The sequence below is a fragment of the Carcharodon carcharias genome, chromosome 1, assembly GCF_017639515.1.
Source record: "Carcharodon carcharias isolate sCarCar2 chromosome 1, sCarCar2.pri, whole genome shotgun sequence".
NCBI lineage: Eukaryota > Metazoa > Chordata > Chondrichthyes > Lamniformes > Lamnidae > Carcharodon > Carcharodon carcharias.
Genome location: NC_054467.1, coordinates 75538909 through 75563243, shown reverse-complemented (window position 1 = coordinate 75563243; position 24335 = coordinate 75538909). Strand labels below are relative to the sequence as shown.

The following is a 24335-nucleotide window of genomic DNA, read 5'->3' as shown; positions in this document are numbered from 1 at the left end:
CAGATTCGCTTCCTAATTGTGACAAACAGAATAACCTCACCTGGAACAACCACATATTAATATCCTGATTTGAAGAGAGAAATTAATGTATCTGTGACAACAATAACAGGTTATCTCCTGCATATTCCAGGCCACATTTAGGTCAAACTAATCCAAAAAAGGGAACCAGCAATTTAAGACCACCTTCTAGAACATCAAAGGAGGAACATTAATAGTGTGTAGACCAGTCTTTGATCCATGGCAGATTACTATCCTACTGTGATTTTTTAATAAACCTCATTATACTTCTTTTATAGACCCACCAAGTTCCTATGATTTGCGAACATGAAAGACCTCTGAGAAAGTCTAACATTCAAATTCACCTAATAGATTAATTCTCTCAATTGTTTGATGTAGAGTTAAGTGATAGTTTCAAAAATTGTTTGATGTGAGAGTTAGTACAGTGCCAATCCTTACCAACATGACTGTTTAACAGCAACATTTAGAACTTAAAGTACTTACAGGGCGATTGTCAGTCTTACAACATCAAACAGTGTAATTTGATGTCTGGGAAACAGGAGTCCTGCATAGTCTGCTATACTATTTTCAGATATTAATCCTCAGAAAGTTAGAGAGAATAATGGCGCATGAATCTGGAGCCTTGCTAATAACATCAAAACAACAAAGGTACTGATATCACCTGAAACCAATTTGAGAACTTGATTCCAGGCTTTATTAAGACAGAAAAAAGTGATTGAATTAGATTCAGACACATATTCAGGAAATGATAACATGCATAATTATGCACCTTAAATTTTGAGACTTCCTGCTGTTTGCAATGGTCAATAAGCTCAATAATAATTTGAAATACTTTCATCTCTTAAATGGTCATTGCATTGATTGTAAATTATGTAATAAACAAATCATAAAATGGTTTTTGTTCAAAAGTATATTTATGATCTAAACTTGTTCTCATCTATATTTTAAGGGATGGTTCAATCTAGTCTGACTGCATGAAATCTAAATAATTGATTATAGTAGAATTGGACCAAGTAGCCCAAGTAATGCTGAGATGAAGTTGCTTTTCAGTTGGAACATAAGGGATCAGTTAGCATCCACGTGCTCCTACCATACAAAACTGCAAAATTTCTCAAAGGTGCAGAGATTAGCTACTAGTGATGAGTACTTGATTTTATGAGGGCTTCACAACTTTCAAGTTCCGACTGCATAACCGTGTGCATTAATTAAAATAGCAGCTATAATTTTTAGAAAGTCTTTAATGTAATAAAACATCCCAAGACATTTCACAGGAACGTTACCAAGCAAAATTTGATACTGAGTCACATAAGATGTATTATGGCAGTTGACCAAAACCTTGGTCAAGAGGTAGGTTTTAAAGGGGGAATGAGAGTCAGAGAGCTTTTGGGATGAAGTTCTAGAGCTTAGTGTCTCAGCACCAGGAGAATCGGCCACAAAATGAAGCAATGAACTTTAGGTCTTTGCTGTGCTTTGTTCTTCAACCTGTGGAATATATACATTATTTTGTGCACCGACAAAGAATATTTTCCATAGCACAACTTTGCTTGGTTGCACTAATTCACACTTTTTTTTCCTCAAGTAATGCTTAATTAGGTAACATAGCTTTAAACGTTAGTGGAATATAGGTTTATTTTCCTGTCTTGTGGAGTTCACAGCCAGTTACGGCTGCTTTTCGCCTCATCCCTAAATGAACTTGTTCATTCCTGTCCCAGTTCCAATTTCTTCCATATTTTTGAACTGTTCTAAATATTTATGGAACTTTCTTATATTCTTTTAAATCCTGTATGGTTCATAACATGGATTTCTAATTCTTATTTTGGTTGGTCTTATCAAATAGTCTGATGTCATGTAACATTATACCCTCAGCACTACCTAGAAATGCATTCCCTTTGGAATGTTGCAATCTCGCAGCACTAATATATAATAACCGATGCATGAAAGCGCCACCCAGGGTCTATAGACAGCGTTTGTCATTCCTGTAGGTGACTGAGAACCAGTGTTGCCGAAGACTATACATGTCTAGGGAACTGGTCAGTCACATCTGCCAGCTGCTGCAGGATTTGGTGCCACGGGGACATGGAAGGCATCCACTGCCAGTGGCCGTGAAAGTGATCAAGTCAATATTTACACCAGCGGCTCCTTCCAGGGATCTCACAAGCCTCCACGCACAAGTGTTTCCAGGAGGTCATGGACACCATCTTCGCGAAGACATGTAACTTTTTTCATTTCACCCAGGATCAGGAAAGCCAGGAAGCAAGAGCGCTGGGATTTTCATTGATCTCAGGTTTCACACAGGTGCAGTGTGCCATTGACTGCACCGATGTGACAATTAGATCTCCATGGCAACAAGCAGTCAACAATGTCAACTGCAAGGGTTTCCATTCGCTGAATGTTCAGCTGGTGTGCGACCACCAGAAATGCATCCTACAGGCCTGCACAAGACATCCTTAGCAGGTCTCAGGTCCCTGACATCTTCCAGGGTCCAGAGAAGCTGTAGGGTTGGCTCCTCACTGCTCATCAGAACAAGAAGCCATAGGCAGGGAGACAATCTTGGGAGTTTATTTACAATGGTGAACATTATGTACAAGTGATTAACACCCATGCCCAGGCTGGGTTTGGCCTAAATAGCCAAGTGGTTATGGTACTAGGCTTGTAACCCTAAGATCAAGAGTTCAAATCTCACAATGGCAAACTATGAAACAATATAACTTCATCTGAATAGGAACAGATGGAAACGTGTTTGTACTCGAAAGAGTTACCTCTTCTTAACTTATGTTAATTTAGTTTAATTGGTTTTGACTCAAAAGAGTTACATCTTCTTAACCTTCCTAAACTAGACACTATGTCTGGTGCTCCCCCAACATCCACAGTAGAGGTGGAGGCAGCCTGCTGACTGCCACGCCCTGTCTGTGATGACTTTGGTGGGTGTCCTCCTGGTACAAGTGTGCAGTTATCTTTCCCCTTCCCTGATGAGTCGCAGTTTCTGCAGCTCAGCCTCCAGCTCAATGACTCTGAGCCAAAGCTCCTCAAGCTGCAGACACTTGCTGCAGACATGTTTGCCCTGGATCACACTGGTATTCAGGAGCTCCCACATGCTGCAGCCATGACATATCACTTGTCTTGCATACTTGTATGCTTTAATTAATTACTTAATTATTTTATTTAATTGTTTATTTTCTTTTATATATTTATCAATTTTATCACAAATTCCTGTACTATTTTAAACCTTAGGAATATAATAGACCTTGACCACTTACCGATACTCACCAAACATCTAGCTTCTTACCCTGTAGCAGAGCAAGAACCAGTTCCTTTAGGGTGAAAGAGTTAGAAAAAGCAAAGGAGCACCTCCCTCCCCTCCTCACAGAACTCCCTCAGCTCACCGAACTCCCACAGCTCACCGAACTCCCTCAGCTCACCGAACTCCCACAGCTCACCGAACTCCCACAGCTCACCGAACTCCCACAGCTCACCGAACTCCCACAGCTCACTGAACTCCCACAGCTCACCGAACTCCCACAGCTCACCGAACTCCAACACTCCTTTGAGGTCGCACACTCCTTTGAGGTCGCACACTCCTTTGAGGTCGCACAGTCCTTTGAGGTCGCACACTCAGTGCTAGTTGCCCTGAGAATGTCTGAATTTATATATTTTAAACAAAGGGACAAGCTGAATCTCTAGGTCCTCTCGCTCTTCTCGGTGGTTACTGCCTCCGGGTCCTCTTTTCACTCACTCTTCTAGGTGGTGGTTACTGCCTCCCGGCCCTCTCGCTCTTCTAGGCTCAGGTCAGCGCAGCACATCCATCTCTGAATGAGGGGGTGACAATCTTGCGTCGCAATGTCCTCATCCTTGGAAGGTACGGTAGGCTCAGGTGCATATATCCTTCCTGTTGTGGGATAATAACTGCAACAGGGCGTTTTTTGCAGAGTTGAGATGGTGTAGCTTCTTCAAACATCTCACCAATGTTCCACTGCCTACAGCATCCTTCAAGAGGCAGGAACAGCACTACAATCCCTAATGCTCTCATGGCAGTATGCCTGCAGTCTGCCAAGGCACCTCAAGGAGGGCAATCATCACTCAGTTGTTCTCACCTTCATGTGTGAGGTCGATTCTGAATCCGCACTGTGGTTTGTCTGCACAAGCAATCGTTCAAGCAAGTCAAATGTTCAGGCCTCATCATCATACTCAGTCCCCAACATTAGATCTATCTTCAGGATGCAGCCATCTGTAACTCTCAGTAATGGATGCAAAGCTGGACTTCAGTTCACATTTCAGTGGCCAGTGGAACCTTCAGGAGTAGTAAAGTGTAATGTCTGTCAAGCATCATGACCATGCCTCCGTTTGGAGTCTCCCAGTGTCCAGTGCTGCCTAGCCATGGCATTTGTGGACACAAAGGAAAATGCTGACACACCATCTGGGCCTTAAGGACCCCAATCATTGGTAATAAAAAACATGTATCAAATGTCTCGGACACTCGCCTGATCCCATTTGAGACCTCCACATTTTCATTCCAAAAGTTTAACAAATGTACACGGAACCCAGGCAGACCAATGCAATGCTAAGGTGCACATTACCATGTTGACAGACCATCTCAAAGTTGGCAGAGGGTTAATGTGACAAGACGCTAGCCAGACCTTCTGGTCCAGAGCTCATCCTCCCTAGGGTGCACAGTTTTAACCATCTAGCAGGAATCGCAAGGCTCAACAACTGTCAGTGAGGTTCACTGAGCAACCTAAATCATGGAGGTGGGAAAGTGGGGACTAATGTTGGGGTGATGTTCAGATGTACACACAGACATGAGATAACGCTACAGGAAGACAGGAGTGCATTAGAGCTCCAAGTCTGAGTCCAAATGTGACGGGAAATCAAGGCTGACGGAAAGTACACAGAGGCCAATGAAAGATGCACCAGCTCCATGCACATTGCCATTCAATCCTCTAAGACCCACACTGAGCACTGTTCACTGTAGAAGTATCGGAGACTAAAGCAGCCTCCAGGTTCTAAACTCAAGAGGCAACACCCATCTGAGGTGGGTCTCAAAGGTGCCTTGGCCACTACAACTTTCTTCGAGAAAGACATTTCACTCATGTCGATACTGCGCAGAGAACCGTCAGGCACTGTAATGAGATGGTTCTAGACACCACAGAGCAGAGGCGGACGTTGGACATCCGGGAGGAGTGGGGGCATCTGTGACACCTCAGACACCACAGAACATTTCATCAGATATAAAAGGCATACACAACATGAGAAGTGCAATGAGTCAAAATCTATTTACATTTCTGCAAATTCTATACAGATTGTGAACACCCATGCACCCTTTGTGCTCTTAGTGTTTCTTAATTTTTCTTACCCTACCGCTATGTCTTGGTGCTTCTCCAACATCCACAGCAGAGGTGGAGGCAGCCTGCTGACTGCTACGCCCTGATCTCTATGATGACTTTGGCAGGCGTCCTCTGCCTTCTTTGGGTCTTCTGCTGTGGGGCAAGTGCACCCTCCTCAGCCTGTGGAGCTGCAGATGATGGGGTCACAGGCAGACGGGATTGGGATCAGCTGTACACTTTCAAGAGTCATCGCGGTGGATGGCCTCTGGGTGCCAGCTGACAGTCCTCCTCCCAATGGGTGCCCGAGGGCCCATGCCTGACTGCTTGAGGAGAAGGGGCACCTGGAATGAGGTCAAGTTGCCCCATCTGTCTCTCTATTAGCCACTGATGGATTCCACCTATGGCTAGGGCAATGGAGTGTAGCTCCTGCCAAATATTAGGCACAATGTCCTGGACAAAGGTCTCCACGGTATCACCATCCTACCAGTGTTGACCTTCGTGCGCTGGCATGTTGGCACAATGATATCAGACCCAAACAAGGACAGAATCCTCCATCACCCATTGCAATCTGGTGACAGCGTGTAATAACCCTGTGTGATGTTCCCATATCTGTTTTTGCAGCTCCAACATCTGCTTAAGGGCCGAGTTCAAGGGCTCATCATCTGACTCGGATTCAGCAGGAGCCTGGCCTCCAGCAGTCCTCCGAGTGCCAGTGACCTTGGATGTCCCTACCTCCACCTGCTGTGGACCCCAATCTGTGCTGTGCTCACCAGATTGTGATCCTGAGCCTGCTCCAGAACTAGGTCCCACCGAGGTGTATGTCTCTGCGCTGGTGGAGGACGCTCTACATCTACTGAGTCCTCAGGATCCTCATCTGAGGTGTCATTGGGGTTGGGGCTGATGGACTGGCTGCTGGTGGACCTCTTCCTTTTGCTGCTAGTGCCTGTCAAAAGAGTTAAGGGATCATGAGGGATTGGCTGCAGAGTCACCAATACTACAGAAGTACAGTCTCACAGTCTCATTGGGTGACCGATGAGCTGTTGATGGGTCCTCACTGGCTTGGGAGGCGCTGGTCTCACCCTTGATGCAGGCACAGTCCTGGTCCTCGCTGGCCAGCTCTGCTGCCCGTTCTTCACACTGGGTGAGAGCCCTGAGTATAAGGGATGGGCAATAAATGCTGGCCTAGCCAGCGACGCCCACGTCCCATGAGTGAATTAAAAAAATAAGCTCAGGCATCTCCCCTCCGGTTTGGGATCTTTTTTGTTGTGGGCGATCTTGTCCTGCATAAAGACAAATGGACAAACTGTGAGCAGGACGGACTCCAAGGCAAATAATGATGTGTGACTTCTGTGTGTGCTGAGTGGACTTGTGTAAGGGCTGAGGATGTGAGCTGCACACGATGTGAGAAGAGATGAAGATGTGAAAAACTGTGTGAGAGTCAGTGATGATGTCCTCTGTGCCGGTAGTGTGCGAGATTCCTGTGGACTGTAACCCTGCGAATGCCTGATAGGCTTATGAGAGTGAGTTGAGAGTGAGGAGAAGGTTGACTCACACTGGATGGTGGTCCTCCTCCTCATAGGAATGTTGGCGCTGATTAGCCTGGCAATCTGATCCCAAGCTGGCATGGTGAGATTGGTGGACCACTTTCTGCCATCATGAATGTCCCGGCGTGCCTCCACAGCATCCAGAAGTAGCCCCAGTGCAGTGTTGCTGAACTTGGGGGCAGTTGGCTTCTTACCTCACCACAAACAGTCCAAGAATGCAAAGAGTGAATGATGTGTGTGGGTGCGATTTAAATATGGCGTCCAGAAAGATCATCCAATGAGGTACAGTGGGATGGGCAATTCCCAGCCCACTCCACCAAAGGCTGTAAAGCACTTTTAGATGTATGGTGGTCATTAAAGTCACTCTATAAAGGCAAGTCTTTCTTTCTTTTATATACCTAGAAATTATGTTTGGTAACATTAGCTGTCATGTACATAATTCACTTGTACGCCATTCTATTTACTATTTAAATGTATCCATTAACCCATTGCTCAGTTAAAATAACAGACAAAGGAATGTTGTGAATGTCACATGAAATTATTTGTGAACCAATAAACTTCCAAATTTACACTGAACATTTCTCTTGAAACTGCCGGCACAGCACACCCAATGGGAGTTTTTTGGCTGCAGTAAGTGACAATCTTCACATCAAGTCACACAATTGAGTTGAAAACTCAGGTCAGAATGTGGGAGTTATTACTAGGAACAGCAACTGGAGTAATTAGCATATGGGTTGAAGATTTAACGCAAATTAAACCACAGTTTCCAACAAATCCATATCTACAACTGGAATGTAAGAACAGCTGAAACCATCTATGATGGGAATCCTGTAATCAGTGAGGTGGAAAATCAATTATTTGTTTTCAGCAGTTATGAATATTTTTTCAAAAAAGAGAATTTGTTCTGAAATCTTGGGGAGAGAAGATGCAACAAAAATAATGCTTTTAAATATATTTTTTATTTGAGCTGCTCTAGCTCATAGCTGACTTAGCTGGTGTGACAAGCATATCTCATTTCTCTAGCCTTGGTATTAACTGGGGTGACAGTTCATCGGTGGAATTTAATCCAGGATCTTGGAGTCTCGCCTGTCAGCTGGAGAGCCGGTGCAAACCCACGTCACCTTCTTTGGGGAAGGCCGCCATATTAAGTGCCTCTCAGGATCAAGTACCCCAGAGGCGGAAATCCCACCCCCCCTGAGCTGCGAGCCAATCAGAGGCCGGAGCTCTTTATTGTAGGCAGCGCTATCGGGAACTGTGGTAGCTGCCAGCAATGCACCCACCAGAGCCCAGGATCAGCAAGCAATCCAAGTCATAGGTTAGTGAGGATGGAGGTCACGGAGAGGGCATCGCTGGCTTTGGGGGACAGGGTGTTGAAAGAAAGGGTCAAGGGGTGGCTCTCAGCTGGGAAAACCTCTACGCCCAACCCTTTCCGATGCTGGGTCCCTCAATCAGGCACCTAGTGTCTGACAACAAGGAGTCCCCAGCAACCCCCACCCCCACTACCCCCAGGTTTTACTCTGCACACTCTCCCACATTTTGACTGCCCTGCCCACCATTGGTTAAAAACCAGCAGCAGAGAATTTATTCTGAAATCTTGGGGAGAAAAGATTCAACAAAAATGCTTTTAAATGTGTTTTTATTTGAGCTGCTCTAGCTCATGGCTGGCTTAGCTGGTGTGACAAGCATATGTCATCTCTCTAGCCTCGGTATTAACTGGGGTGAATGCCTTAAGTACTCACTTAAGAGCCCCAATTGGCTTCAGGGCAGGAAAGTTGCCCACAAGCCCTTCCACTCCAGGCTTAATTGGGGCATAAGCAGGAAAGGGGAGGGGTCCCTACCCAACAACCTCCCACCTGATCAAATACAACAAACCCCCCACCCCCTCTATATTCAGCTTGGGAAGGGGCATTAAATTCTACCCCAAAAAGTGGATGCAGTGGGACAAGTGGCAGGCTCACTCTGACTTGCTAGCATAAGGCCCGGGCCATTTTAGTGATACTTTCAACCACAAGTTAACAACTAAATGTTACTTTATGGTAATGTTAGTTTTGTGAAATCTTCCAAATTCAATATACAGGACCGAAGTTCTGATGGATCTGCTCCAAATGCAGAAGTTACCTTACCCTTCCCAAATTGAAAACTGAACATCCCTTTGTAATTGATTACCTTAATTTAGGCAGCTTATTATAAGAGCCTCAATGGAACCCATGTCAGCCCTCAGTCAGTGGAGGGTTTGCTAGAGGTCTTCCAATGGCGTGTTATGGACAACTCTGGACTACCTACAAAGTCATCTGATTGAGGGAGGGGCGAAGGAAGCAGATTTTCAGTGGCTTTATGAGGAGTAGAATCTGAATTTCTGCCCCAAATCCTAATTTTCCCCTGAAATGCTGGCCCCACTCAACCATCATTGGGCCATTGGAAACTGGAATTTTGGAGCCCTTGGTGATTTGTTTAATTCTTCTAAAAGTAAAATTGATCAACTGAGTATGGTGGTTGTGCACTTACCATGCATTGACTTGATCCTCCTTAAGATGTTGCAGACTGCAGTCTTTTTCTCTCTGGCAGATGAGGTTAGATATTCATGGTCAAGAAGTTCCAGAAATAGATGCAGTTCCACAATCAACTCCTCCATCACTGAAAGAGCAAAGAGCAATGGTCAGTCCACAATAGTTCACTAGCAAGTACATAGAGTAGGAGTGCTTCTACAATCCAGCATTTCCTGGGGGGAATGGCACCTGCACAGACATATTTTAGGAAATTGCAGATCAGCAGCCTTTGAATTTCTGTCTATTACTTATAATAGATGGAAAATAACGTGTTGTGCACCTGTGATTCTCTGAATGAATCCTGTTCCTTGCTTAGATGCAGAATCATTCCTTATGTACCGGATGAGAAATCTGGAATTGGTGATTTGTAAATTTATTTTTAATACGTGCAAATTATGACATTCCCATGTAATTCAGTTACAAAATCCCAATCCTACTTGTTGTTATGTCATTTGTCTTGGTCCCAGAAGACTGCCATTAATTTCTGTTTGACTTGACAACCTTGCATGAACAAATTATACCAAATGAATTGAATGGCAAGGTTTGCTTGGTGTATTTTACTTAAAGCATTAATAAATCAGTATTCTCTCTAGATAATATGCAGATCACGAAATCAGGCGCAAGATAAATTGTTCATAATCCCCTCCAATAGAGAAACCACATAAAACATCACCCATATACTGTTAAGGAAAAGCATCCTGTCGAATATGTCACTTTTCCCACAAATTCGAAAATTTAAAATGTAAATTTACGATACCGTAAGGTTCCTTTAAAAAGTCAGACTAAAGTTGAAAAATGTTAACAGTGGCATGGGTGTTTTTTTTTTATTCATTCACAGGATGTGGGCTTCACTGGCTGGCCAGCATTTATTGCCCATCCCTAGTTGCCCTTGAGGTGGTGGTGGTGAGCTGTCTTCTTAAACCGCTGCAGTCCATGTGGTATAGGTACACCCACAGTGCTGTTAGGAAGGGAGTTCCAGGATTTTGACCCAGCGACAGTGAAGGAACAGCAATGTTTCTCCTCCTTCCCAGAAACATGATAGGGTCCCCCTTGTCCTCACTTATCACCCCACCAGCCTCTGTATTCAAAGGATCATCCTCTGCCATTTCTGCCAACTCCAGCATGATGCCACCATCAAACACATCTTCCCTTCACCCACCCACCCACCCACCCCGCCCCCCCACCCTCCCACTCCGGGCGGCATTCTGTAGAGATCGTTCCCTCCAGGACACCCTGGTCCACTCCTCCATCACCCCCTACTCCTCAACCCCCACCTATGGTACCTCCCCATGCCCACGTAAAAGATGTAACACCTGCCCCTCCACTTTCTCTCTCCTCACCGTCCAAGGACCCAAACACTCCTTTCAAGTGAAACAGCATTTCCCCTAACTTAGTCTACTGCATTCGTTGCTCCCAATGCGGTCTCCTCTACATTGGAGAGACCAAACGTAAACTGGGCAACCGCTTTGCAGAACACCTGCGGTCTGTCCGCAAGAAAGACCCAAACCTCCCTGTCACTTGCCATTTTAACACTCCAACCTGCTCTCTTGCCCACATGTCTGTCCTTGACTTGCTGCATTGTTCCAGTGAAGCCCAAATCAAACTGGAGGAACAGCACCTCATCTTCTGACTAGGCATTTTACAACCTTCTGGACAGAAAATTGAATTCAACTACTTTAGATCTTGAACTCCTTCCTCCATCCCCACCCCCTTTCCGTTTCTTCCCCCTTCCTTTTGTTTTTTCCAATAATTTATATAGATTTTTCTTTTCCCACCTATTTCCATTATTTTTAAATCTGTCTTTTATGCCCTGTTAGTCTTTCCACCCCACCCCATTAGAGCTGCACCTCGAGTGTCCTGCCATCCATTCTTAATTAGCACATTCGTTTAGATAATATCACCACCTTCAACACCTCTTTGTTCTTCTGTCTGTGACATCTTTTGATTATCTGCTCCTATCACTGCTTGCTTGTCCCTACAACCACAACACCCCCCCCCCCCAGCCCCCCCCCAAACTAGCTTATAATTCACCCCTCTCCTAATATTCACTCAGTTCTGTTGAAGGGTCATGAGGACTCGAAACGTCAACTCTTTTCTTCTCCGCCGATGCTGCCAGACCTGCTGAGTTTTTCCAGGTAATTCTGTTTTTATGATGTATTTCCAAGTTAGGATGGTGAGTGACTTGGAGGGGAACTTCCAGGTGGTGGTGTTCCCATCTATCTGCTGCGCTTGTCTTTCTAGTTGGTTGTGGTTGTGGGTTTGGAAGGTGCCTTGGTGAATTCCTGCAGTGCATCTTTAGATGGTACACACTGCTGCTACTGTGCGTGGTGGTGGAGAGAGTGAATGTTTGTGGATGTGGTGCCAAATCAAGCAGACTGCTTTGTCCTGGACGGAGTCCAGCTTCTTCAATGTTGTAGGAGCTGCACTCATCCAGGTAAGCGGGGAGAATTCCATCACATTCCTGACTTGTGCCTTGTAGATGGTGCACAGGCTTTGGGGAGTCAGGAGGTGAGTTACTTGTCGCATGATTCCTACCCTCTGACCTACTCTTGTAGCCACAGTATTTATATGGCTAGTCCAGTTCAGTTTTTGGTCAATGGTAACCCCCCCAGGATGTTCATAGTGCAGGATTCAGTGGTAGTAATGCCATTGAACATGGGTGGCGATGGTTGGATTTTCTCTTGTTGGAGATAGTCATTGCCTGACACTTGTGTGGCGTGAATGTTACTTGCCACTTATCAGCCCAAGTCTGGATATCATCCAGGCCTTGCTGCATTTGGACACGGACTGCTTCAGTATCTGACAAGTCGCTAATGGTGCTTAACATTGTGCAATCATCAGCGGACATCCCCACCTCTGACCTTAAGATGGAAGGAAGGTCATTGATGAAGCAGCTAAAAATGGTTGTGCCTAGGACACTACCCTGAGGAACTCCTGCAGCGATGTCCTGGAGCTGAGATGACTGACCTCCAACATCCACAACCATCTTCCTTTGTGCTAGGTATGACTCCAAGCAGCGGAGAGTTTGCCCCCCGATTCCCATTGATTCCAGTTTTGCCAGGTCTCCTTGTTGCCACACTCGATCAAATGCAGCCTTGATATCAAGGGCAGTCACTCCAACCTTATGTCAGGAGTTCAGCTCTTTTGTCTATGTTTGAACCAAGACTCTAATGAGGTCAGGAGTTGAGTGTCCTTGGCAGAACCTAAACTGGGCATCAGTGAGCAGGTTATTGCTAAGCAAATGCCATTTGATAGCACTGTTGATGACTCCTTCCATCACTTTACTGATCACCTAGAGTAGACTGATGGGGCGGTAATTGACTGGGTTGGGTTTATCCTGCTTTTTGTGTACAGGACACACCTGGGTAATTTTCCACATTGCTGGGTAGATGCCAGTGGTGAAGTTGTACTGGAACAGCTTAGCTAGGGCGCGGCAAATTCTGGAGCGCAAGCCTTCAGTATTATTGCCGGAATATTGTCAGGGCGCATAGCCTTTGAAGTATCCAATGCCTTCAGCCGTTTCTTAATATCACGGGGAGTGAATTGAATTGGCTGAAGACTGGCATCTATGATGCTGAGGAGTCCGGAGGAGGCCGAGATGGATCAGCCACTCGGCATTTCTAGCTGAAGATTGTTGTGAATGCTTCAGTCTTATCTTTTGCACTGCTGTGCTGGGCTCCTCCATAATTGAGGATGGGGATATTTGTGGAGCCTGCTCCTCCAGTGAATTGTTTAATTGTCCATCACCATTCATGACTGGATGTGGCAGGACTGCAGAACTTAGATCTAATCTGTTGGTTGTGGGATCTCTTAGCTCTGTCTATTACTTGCTTCTTATGCTGTTTGGCATGCAAGTAGTCCTGTTTTATAGCTTCAGGTTGACACCTCATTTTTAGGAATGTCTGGTGCTGCTCCTGTATTGTAGCACTGCCTCTGTAGATCAAGTCATTTCATGCCAAGCCCAACCCCTCAGTGTTTCAAGGTTGTAACATAGTCACCTTTTACTGTTGCTGCAGCGTCCTGCCTCTCCTATTTTTGTTGCAATGCACACACACTTTTCCTTGCTGCTGCTGCATTAACCCTGGACCAAGCAAATCCCAGGAGTCTACTATTTTCCCCTATCCCACAGCCTTCACCAAATGGATAAACATTAGATAGAATTGACATGTAAGGATTGCAAAAAGGGAGAAGCAAAGAAAATAAAAATGTTGAAAATAAATATGTTGAAAAAATTTGTATGTCCCTGGAGTTGTGTGTTGGTGCTTCAGTATCTTCATAGCAAAGATATTCCTTGCATTTCTTTACACAGATTTCCAATCATGTAATAGACAAAATACAGCAGGTGTATTTGAGGCAGTTGTCATTGTGAGGCTAACCTATAAGCAGATGTTGCAGCTAGTGGCTTCTTCTAACTGTTACGGTTCAGGGCCTCATTTGCACCTCATCAGCAGTAAGGCCCATACTGTTAAGAAGCAGTTTTGTGTTACTATATTTCTTGTTACAGATCTACCTTATGGCCTCTTCCATGTCAATGATGCTTTGGTGGAGAACACCCTGGCAGATCAGACTCAAGGTGGCACATGATTTTTACACTGTTTTTGATTTGTAAGGAATGAAAATGCATCAAAAAATACCAACAGGCAGTTTAACTGGTATTGGTTTGCAACAAAAACAGAAAATGCTGGAAAAACTCAGCAGATCTAGCAGCATCTGAGGAGAGAGGAACAGAGTAAACCTTTCAAGTCTGTATGACCCTTCTTCAGAGATATTGATACGCTGTCAGTTCAAAATTGGAGTAATTGGGTTGTTTGATAAATCTATATTATAGTATCCCATGAAGCTTCCATTGTTGAATACATTAAATGCTGTGGTACTGAGCCAGCAATGCCCCAGTTTTGATCTCCAATGGGATGCTACAACCAATAGTTTTCTGGAAATAAGCAGAACAAGGATCAACAGAGGTAACTATTCCTCCCTGCTGGAGTGATATGTTTGGATCCCAGACAAGCACTATAGGGGCTTGCTTATGAGGCCTCTCCCCATCTGTTGTATTCTTCGTTTGATCAAATGGCTTGTCATCAATCAGCTTCCAAACCTGTCGACAAAGATTGGAAGGCTGCTGCCACTACCAGCTGACAGGGTGAGAAGATGTTTAAGGTGGGAAGGAAACACAAACGTTTCACTTGCAATTCTACAAGTTAGTGTCATAAGTTTATATTAAGACCTCAAGCCTTCTGATTTGACGCATTTTATTCTGCAGAGTATGCCTTAATACATTTTAATCATGGGGGAACATGGCTAGAGCTAACTGGATGATAAATTTACCTTCAGAGAAGTTGCTTTTTTGGTGCATAAAATACTTCAGTTTCATCAGATCACTCCAAATAATTAATTTATGGAATTTCTGGCTGGTTATCCAGGTTTAAACTGTATTATATTTGGATTCTCTGCACTGTTCCTTATCATTGGTGAAAAGGGTTTGGGGAAAAGGAAGGGGAATAGGGCTGAGTGGATAGGTCCTTCGGAGGGCTGTGATGTCCCAAAGGCCTTCTTAGTGTGCTTCTGCATTCAATGATTGTTAGCAGGAGATGGGGAGAAGAGAGGAGTGTGGAAGAGAGGGGTGTGGAAGAGAAGAGAGCTGCAACAAACTAGAATTTGGAGAGAAAACAAGTCAAACTGAACCAGTAAGAGAAAACAGTGAATTAGATAGATAGATAAAGAAATCCAGATAAAAGAAAATGAACCAAAAAAAGAACAAGAATAAAGTAGAAAAGGGGAATGTGTGTGACTAAATGCAAATGAACAAAGAAAAAGCAAGCAAATCATAAGGAAGGAGCAGTAAAAGAAAGAGATAAGGGATTGCATAAAGCAAACCAGAAAATGAGATAGGGAGAAAGGAAGAAGAAAAATAGGAACATGGAGGGGAGGAGAGAATGGGAAAAGGGATAGAGAAACAGACAATGAAAATGGAAGGAGAAAAGAGATAGAAAGAAGCAGGTGGAGAGAGGGATACTGAAGACAAAGAAGGACAACACAAAGAAGGAAGAAAGGCTGACAGAATAGTAGCAGAATACAGAACAGACTAAAGACAGACATACACAAACTGAGGATAAAGAGAAGAGACTGAAGGGGAGAAGCAGGGAGAAAAAGAGACAAGGAATAGAACAAAAAGCAATAGCAGTGAATGATGTGAGAGAAACAGAAGAAAGGAGCAGAGGAAGAATCATGAAGATACACAAGGTAATGTAGTGTGTGATAAAAATGGGAGGTGAAAAACACAGAGGGCTGAATTTTACGTTTGTCGGGTGGGCGCAAGCCCGACCCGATCGGCCGTAAAATAGCGCGGGATGTCGTTGGGCGAGTATCAGACGTCATCGACCACTCGAGCAATATTTCAGTCAGTAGGTGTGCACAACAATTGGCAGCACACCCGTCGATAATTAAGAGGCTTATTAAGGTCCTTAAGCGACTAGTTAATTTGTATTTTTCGCTGCCCTTTCAACTGTTCGGTTGGTGGACAAATAGGTCAGATGACCTTTGTATTTTTAACGAAACCTCATTTATGGGCGGGATGAGGTTTCCAACGGTAAATAAGAAGCCATTAAATATTTTTCATCATCATTTTAAACATGTCCCTCATCTCGTGACTGAGTCACATGTGGGGACGTATTTCTATCATCTTTAAAACCTTTATTTTCGTTTCTCCACTTCTTCAGCTCCCTGAGGCAGCTCTTTGCCCTCGGGGAGCTTTCAGTGCCCACTCCCCCATGCACGTGCAGACTTCCGCACTCGCCCTCCTCTTGCCCCCACCACGGCAGCGCTGAGCATTTCAGTGTACTGTTCACACTGGCTAGCCGATAATTGGCCAGCCAGCATGAATTCACGGTCGGGAGCCATCATGGGCAGCTGACCTTTTCCTGGCCGCTCCCAAACCCTCCCACCGTGCCTGCCCGATGATCTCAAAATTCAGCCCAGGACGAATGAATAACAGAACGGAAGTTGGGGGACAGATTCACCAAAAGGAGAGAGGAGAGAGACTATTTTTCAGACTAATCAGTGTTTTTTTAATCCTTTGTCATAGGGTCTCATACCTCTCATAGGCTTTCTTGTATGGAGCAAGCAAAATAAAGTTTCAAAAATTATTGCCTGTGTGTGCTTTATTGTCAAGGACAATGGGCTGGATTTTATGGCTGCAAATCGGGTGGGCTCCCCCGTCTTATGTAAAATATAACATGATGAAATCAGATTGGCAATCCAATGTTATCCCACCAATTTTCGATTAAACGGAAGATAAGCAGGTGTCAAAATTGGAAGCCCGCTCATCATTTTGATAAAAAAAAACAACAAATAAGATATTCAGTTTGTTAAAGAAGTAATTGACTGCAATTTTACATTGTCCACTCCATTTTTTGGTAGTCACATAGGAAAAGCATTGGGAGTGAGTTACACCAGGCATGCGGACGTGGTACAAAGGCAGATGAAAACGCCTGCAGATGGAACCATGGCTGCATGTAGCAGCAGAGTCTGCTGCTGAATGTTGCTGCATTTGGCTGTTCGTAGACTTCATTTCTTCACAGTTTTTAGGCTGTCATTATATATAAGAAGAGAATGAGAGGACAGGGGGCCTTTAAATGGGTGGCTGTGATCAACTTCTGGTTCGCGTCCTAACCCCTCTCCCACCAGATATCTCACCCAACACAACTAATTGGGCACAGAGCCCGCTTCTGAACACTAATTGGCCTGCCTATGCTCGATTCACTGCGCTGAAAGGAGGGAGCGGGTAAACCATACACTTCCAGTTCTGTCTCCCTCACCCCACCGAGAACCATAACATAATGTGAGTAAACCACTAGGAAATTTGAGACATAAAAAACAAAAAATATTTTTGGTCTAGAGCTTCAGAAATTTACTGCAATTAAATGAAGTGTGTCCATCAGTTGTATATCGTTCTCTGAGATATAACATTTTGTACACATTTCCCAAAAGGAGTCCGAAAACAATTTCACTCGTGAAACTGTTTCAGCACCATGGCAATGTGAATTTATTAATTTTTACAGTGTGATGTTTTTGGAATGGCATTGCGGTGCAGTACCATGTACATTTCTTGAAAACACTTTACCACAAACCCTAAAAACACTCTAATATGTTTATGGAAGAGTAATTCGCCAGGTCAGCCTAATTTTTCATTCACAGGTGTCCAAGTACTAATGTTATTCCTTGCTAGAATCCTTACCTTGAGACGGTCGCAGTGATTTGGTTCTTGGGAGCAACTGACTCAATAAAATATATAGTTTATTTAAAAAATCCATGACATTTGATCTACACATTGGTGCTACACGTTACTGCATGCAGCCTTTCAATGAATATCCACTAAAACATGTTAGCACAGTGGTTCATTCTGACAGCAGCATTACTGATCAGCAATAGTACCCTCTTGTGATCTGAACTTGATACTTGTGTATTTCATACCTGTGCTTTTCAATCTCTTTATAGATGGACTGTGAAAACACTTATTAACACAAGGCTAATTCAAAACGTTAAGCTGTATGCACATATATAGCACTTAGTTCAATTTGTGTAATTTGTCTTCGCATAATAATACATCATACATCATCCTTCCTGACATCTGTGAATATGCAATTGAAACAAATAACTATTAACTAACCTTTTGTACTGGTTTCTGAGCTTGCCTGACACTTGCCCTCAACTTTCTGTTTAAAACCTGACTGACTAACCCAAGGTTCTTTTCTTGCCGACCCCAACTGAGTGTTTACAATAAAGGACACCTTCAGCAAAATGAGTATGAGATATTGATTACCAAGTAGGACTTGCAAACTACTTATTATTTACACTCTTAAGGGAAACCAACTTCTATTAACACATAACCATCTTTCTTCTAGCTGCTTTTTCATCTTTTATTCAACTTCACACTTTGCTTTAAAAACTCAACATTTAAACGTAACATTTTCTCCCAAATTCTTCGTGGAGAAAAAAATGGTCAAAAGAAAATCCCAAAATGTGGCAAATGTCTTTTGATTGACGTTGTACTCCAATCCTTTCAAGGGTTGAATCAGAAAGTACATTTGGAATCAAACCATCTGGAGTGTCCCAGTTTACTATATGTCAAGAAGACAATGATAATCAGATAATTGTGTTTCGACATTGGGTCAAGCTGCAATCCCTCAGACAGCAGACAGTTTTCACAAAGAAGCTGGTCTAAAACAGAGAAATGGGATGCAGAAGGAACTTCAATTCAACTTGTTGTTTCACAATAAACCCTCACTTTTCTGTCAAAATGCATTCAAAGTATAATATTTGTACTTGTGACCTTGAGTTGCATCAGGCTACACCCGTGCATGAAAAACTACCATAGCACACACTGGGGCAAAACAAACAGATCATATGTTTTAAGAAAAGAGATTTGTTTTATTTTCATGGCCCAAATCAGATAAAGGTCACCTGGTAAAGAAGTTTATTTTGTTAACTTGTTCAAACTATGCAACTTCAACTACAGTTTCTATGGAAGGGGGAAGTTGGTGAGCTTGCTTCACAATTGTCTGACATGAACAAGTGTTGGGCTAATTATATTCTTTTTATTTTATACAGCCATAAAAATGTTGTGCCATGCATAATGGGAATAGATAAAGTCAGTTAGCTAGTCCATTGCATGGGGAATACAACTCTGCTTGCACCATGTGTTCCCTTTGCTCTCAACTGGATAATAGTTCAGGCAGGGAAACCCAATGAGTCAGTATAAAATTATTGTTTCCAAACTGTTTCAAACTTAGTACATTGCAATACATGTACATTAGAAAAACCATGTGACTTTTCCGAGGAGTCAATGAGATTACCTAGACAACAACTAAGTTATACAAACCAGGAATGTTCCACATTTCATCCTTGACCCATACAAAGTTAATTGATCTCAGTTTAAGTAATAGAGAGATTACTGTTTGCCTCAGAAACTTAAGGTTAAATAGATGTTAGGCCTTCTGTTTGTGACGATTAAAAAATATATATGTAAGAGGAAACTGAGCAAATTATTTATTTGGAAAAGACTGAAAGTACATTAAATCTTGAATTAAGAAGAAACAAGATAAAAAGGTCCTCTTACTGGCTTACTCACAGTTTTGCACTTTTCCATCAGTGAACTAAAATGTCGGCTACCTGTCCCAAACGCTGAGCCAGTCAATGAAAAGGGAGAAGTGCAATCCTCTTGAATCAGCTGTGAAATACAATTAGGAACTACCTGACATGGTAATGAATCAACAAAGGCAGATGTAGACTTAGTAAAATAACTATAGAACTGTGCATCACAGAATGAGGAAAGTTAATTTTACAAAACAAGTACTGCAAGGACGGGGGAGAAAAGGCTCACGTGGGATTTATGTTACTTCCCTGTCCCTCATCTCAAGAGGTGCTTGGTGCTCCATACATGAAGATAGATGGCTAACAGCACCACTCAGCCACCAGAGTCCTCACAATTAAGAAACAACCAGGGCCATCACAAAGATAAAAGCAAAAAACTGCGGATGCTGGAAATCCAAAACAAAAACACCTGGAAAAACTCAGCAGGTCTGGCAGCATCTGAGGATAGGAGCACAGTTAACGTTTCGAGTCTGAATGACCCTTCAACAGAACAGTTCTGTTGAAGGGTCATTCGAACTCGAAACGTTAACTGTGCTCCTATCCGCAGATGCTGCCAAACCTGCTAAGTTTTTCCAGGTATTTTTGTCTTTGTTTAGGGCCATCACAAACCTTGAAAGCTGTTAATGAGGACCTCCAGTCAGCCAACATATTTACTCTTTCCAAAGGAAATTGCTTAGTAGGAGCAACAGGGTATATCTATCACATCTGAAACAAATCAGAAACAGCAAAGGACAGTATTGTCCAACTTAAGCTGCAACATTCACAAAGTACATAATAGAAGATTTTCTTGCCCTCATTTCATTCATGGTGTTGAATATTTCTTAGCCATTGGTTGCAATACTGTCGGAGTCCAGTAAAAGATGACAGTATATGGTATTGAAAAACTGAGTGTCAGTTGGACAAGATGATTTAGATGTAGTTACCTGGTAGATAGAAATTAAGGGCAGAATTTTACGGCCTCTCCTACCGACAGGGTTTTATGGTCCCGCCGAAGTCAATGGAAATTTGAACGGCTCGCCACATTTTATGGCCTTGTCCCCACCGTAACAGGACCATAAAATTCTTACCTCAGTATTTGTAACCATCCTTAGCAGATGTATGGAATTGGTAAAATGTGCATTACTTTATTGCAATTGCTAATTTCTCGATGACCTTTTCATTCCAATACTCTGTCATGGCCTTCCTATCCTGATCATTGAACCACATCAGGAGATCTTTAGCCAAGCTGTGGACCACACTGCAGTTAATAATTAGGAGTGGGGGCAGTTGCATTGCGAGATTTTCATAGATTGGTCCAGATGTGAAGCTCTGCATAAAGATGCACTGAGATCAGTAAACTCAGTATTAGTCAAGGATCAAATGTGGAACATTCCTGATTTGTATAGTTTAGATTTTATCTAGATAACTTCATTGACTCGTTAGAAGAATTCACATTGTTTTTTTAATGTAGATGTGGTATAATGTAAGACAAAGAAGCACGTTTGTTAGTTCTAACTGGTGTGCACTTCATTGCATTTCAGTTAGTAGTTAGTGCGTCGGTATTATTGGCCCTGGAATTCCATACTGTCATTGTTCCAATCATCATTCTCCTTCAAGTAAAAATGGCACAGATGACTGCCTTGAAATGATGGCATTGTGAGAGCTTTCACATACCATGTCCACAACCAAATTTTAAAAAATCCCTTTTGAGTTACAGTGGTCCAAGAGATGACATGGATGGAAGCTAATGGCGCTTAGTCCTGCAGGTCTATAAATTATCATTGTTCTCTCAGTGCAAATATTGGTCAGTAGTAAAAAAAGAGATGAAATTGTTGGCCCTGCTGAATGAATGCAATTGTGACCTCCTTGATACATCTCGATAACAGCCCCACTGGAAGCCTGGAAAGACCCACAAGAACAAAAACTGAGGTCACCTTTACTTTATATTCTTTCATGAGATGTGGTTGTCATTGGTTAGGCCAGCATTTTTATTACCCATCCCTAATTACCCTTGACAAGGTGGTGATTACGGACCTTGATGGCCACTGACTTTGCAATGCCCATGTGAGTGGTTGTTTGCAAGTCATTTTTAAGCTGATTGCACAGCTCTGTGACCGCCTCCTTGTTAAAAACTCAGCCTCGAGAGCCATTGCTGGGTTGCTGTTCCTGTGTTGTGAGGCATCGCGGCATGCCTAAATTGTACATTTGCAATTTTCAGCTGCCATTTTGTCATCCTCCTAAAGTAAGCTGGGTGTCAGGACATAACAAAAACAGAATTACCTGGAAAAACTCAGCAGGTCTGGCAGCATCGGCAGAGAAGAAAAGAGTTGACGTTTCGAGTCCTCATGACCCTTCGACAGAACTGAGTGAATCCAAGAAAGGGGTGAAATATAAGCTGGTTTAAGGTGTGTGTGTGGGATTGGGGGGGGGGGGGGGGGGTGGTGGGTGGGTGGTTTTGGGTGGTGGGGAGAGAAGTGGAGGGGGTTGGTGTGGTTGTAAGGACAAACAAGCAGTGATAGAAGCAGATCATCAAAAGATGTCGCAGACAACAGAACAAAAGAACACATAGGTGTTAAAGTTGGTGATATTATCTAAACGAATGTGCTAATTAAGAATGGATGGTAGGGCACTCAAGGTATAGCTCTAGTGGGGGTGGGGGAAGCATAAAAGATTAAATCACCAACTTTAACACCTATGTGTTCTTTTGTTCTGTTGTCTGCGACATCTTTTGATGATCTGCTTCTATCACTGCTTGTTTGTCCTTACAACCACACCAACCCCCTCCACTTCTCTCCCCCCACCCAAACTACACACACACACACACACACACACACACACACACACACACACACACACACACACACACACACACACACACACACACACACACACCTTAAACCAGCTTATATTTCACCCCTTTCTTGGATTCACTCAGCTCTGTCGAAGGGTCATGAGGACTTGAAATGTCAACTCTTTTCTTCTCCGCCAATGCTGCCAGACCTGCTGAGTTTTTCCAGGTAATTCTGTTTTTGTTTTGGATTTCCAGCATCCGCAGTTTTTTTGTTTTTATACCTGGGTGTCAGGACATGCCTGAAGCAGTCCCTATTGTATTGGATTTACTGTCACCAGAATCTCAGTGAATCTACCCTGCAGAATTCCAACAGGTGAGAACTTCAAAGCTATAGACTCATTTCACAGCGGCAATGCGAGGGCATTCCATCTGCAACGCATGAAGACAGGAATTTGATGCTTTCCCTTTAATCAGCAAATGTTCAACAAGCATAAAACACAATTTAGGCATAATAGAACACAGCACTTTAAACCATTAAATAGCAGTTCAGGGCAGGCTGGAACCAGGCAGGAATTGCAGGCTACAACTGATTTCCCACCTTGCTGGCCTGCATTTACATTTTCATCCAGCACCGAGGCTTACATAGAGAACAACTTCAAGAATATACTGAGAAATCCTATACAAGCCTGGAAGGAGAAACTTGTGTGTTTAATGTGCAATTTGATAGGTGATTGCACCATTGCATTTTTTATGTGCAATAAAAAAATTTAAACAGCAAAAGTGAAATAAATAAAATAACTAGATAAAGCTTATCAAAGTTCAAAATACAACTCCTGTAGTGCAAACTGTCCCCTGGTGATATCAGGCTTTACTGGCCTTAAAAAAACTGCATTTATATATAGGGCAGAATTTTCCCCCCATCGGGAGGGAAGTTCAGGAGCGGGCGGGTGTGGGCGCACCTCCAATCGGTGCCCCCAATTGGGGGTGTGCCACCATTTTACGTGGGTGGGCCAATTAACGCCCGCCCAGCGTGACGTCCGCCAGGAAGCACTATGCGCTCCCTGTGCAGGGGGTGGAGGTAATCCCTAAGCCGGGAGTGCGCTCTTTCAGACATGCATGTGAAAGAGCACACTCATCTCCCTGAGGCTAAGTGCTGCCTCAGGGAGATCAGTGCCAAATTTAAAAATGGTCACTGCACTAAAATAAAATTGCCTTGACCTGTCCCCTCATGTGACACTGTCAGATGAGTTGAGACATGTCCATCACTTTTACTCAAACTGTTACTAAATTTTTAAAAGCCTACATGAAACCTCATCCCGCCCGTGGATGAGGTTTCATGCTTTTTCTGAAGCCCGCCAGGGCTCCCGGCCTGCCCGCCAATCTTAAGGTTGGGCAGTCAGGTCTATTAACTAGTTGAATTAGTTTTTAAAGGGCCTCAATTGGCCATTGACAGGTCAGCGGGCGGACAGCTGATTCGGCTGTGCCCCCGCCAACCTGAAAGTTGAAATGACGCGGGATGACATCGGGAGTACTGCCTGACATCATCCCGTGTAATTTTATGCGTCGGTGAGTGGGCCCCACCTCCCTGCTCACCGACCTCAATATCCTGGCCATAGAACCTTTCATGACTTCAGGGCAGTAAGGCTGATCATTGCCAAATATCCAAAAGCACATCCTGACCTGTCATTAAACTTAGGCCAGGATACTTACTGGGGTGAATTACATCATTGGTGGGGTTGGGGATGATGGAGTGAAGTTTCAGAAACCCAGAAGTCTTGCGGGCCTGTTACATTCCCTGCTGTATTCAGCCTGATTGACAAGCTTGACTTCCAGTTGGGCGCAGAGCATTTAGAGCAGGTTGTAAGACCAGATAGGTCTAATTCACCAGCCCGCTGTGGAAGTGGGGGCGGGGATTCGATACCTGACTCCAGAGGTCTTTGAACTGGGGGAAGGTGATGTGCATCTAATTAGAGAGGAACGTGGGCTG

At 43.6% G+C, this 24335-nt stretch overlaps 1 protein-coding gene across 4 annotated transcripts in view; it reads right to left on the bottom strand.

The window, feature by feature from the left end:
• Window positions 1-24335, bottom strand: part of afap1 (actin filament associated protein 1) — a 282632-nt gene that overhangs the window by 132716 nt on the left and 125581 nt on the right. For all 4 annotated transcript variants that reach the window (XM_041187203.1, XM_041187230.1, XM_041187222.1 and 1 more), the window contains exon 2: window positions 9389-9517. In XM_041187203.1, the coding sequence (XP_041043137.1) occupies window positions 9389-9517 (129 nt within the window). The remainder of the gene's footprint in view (window positions 1-9388; window positions 9518-24335) is intronic.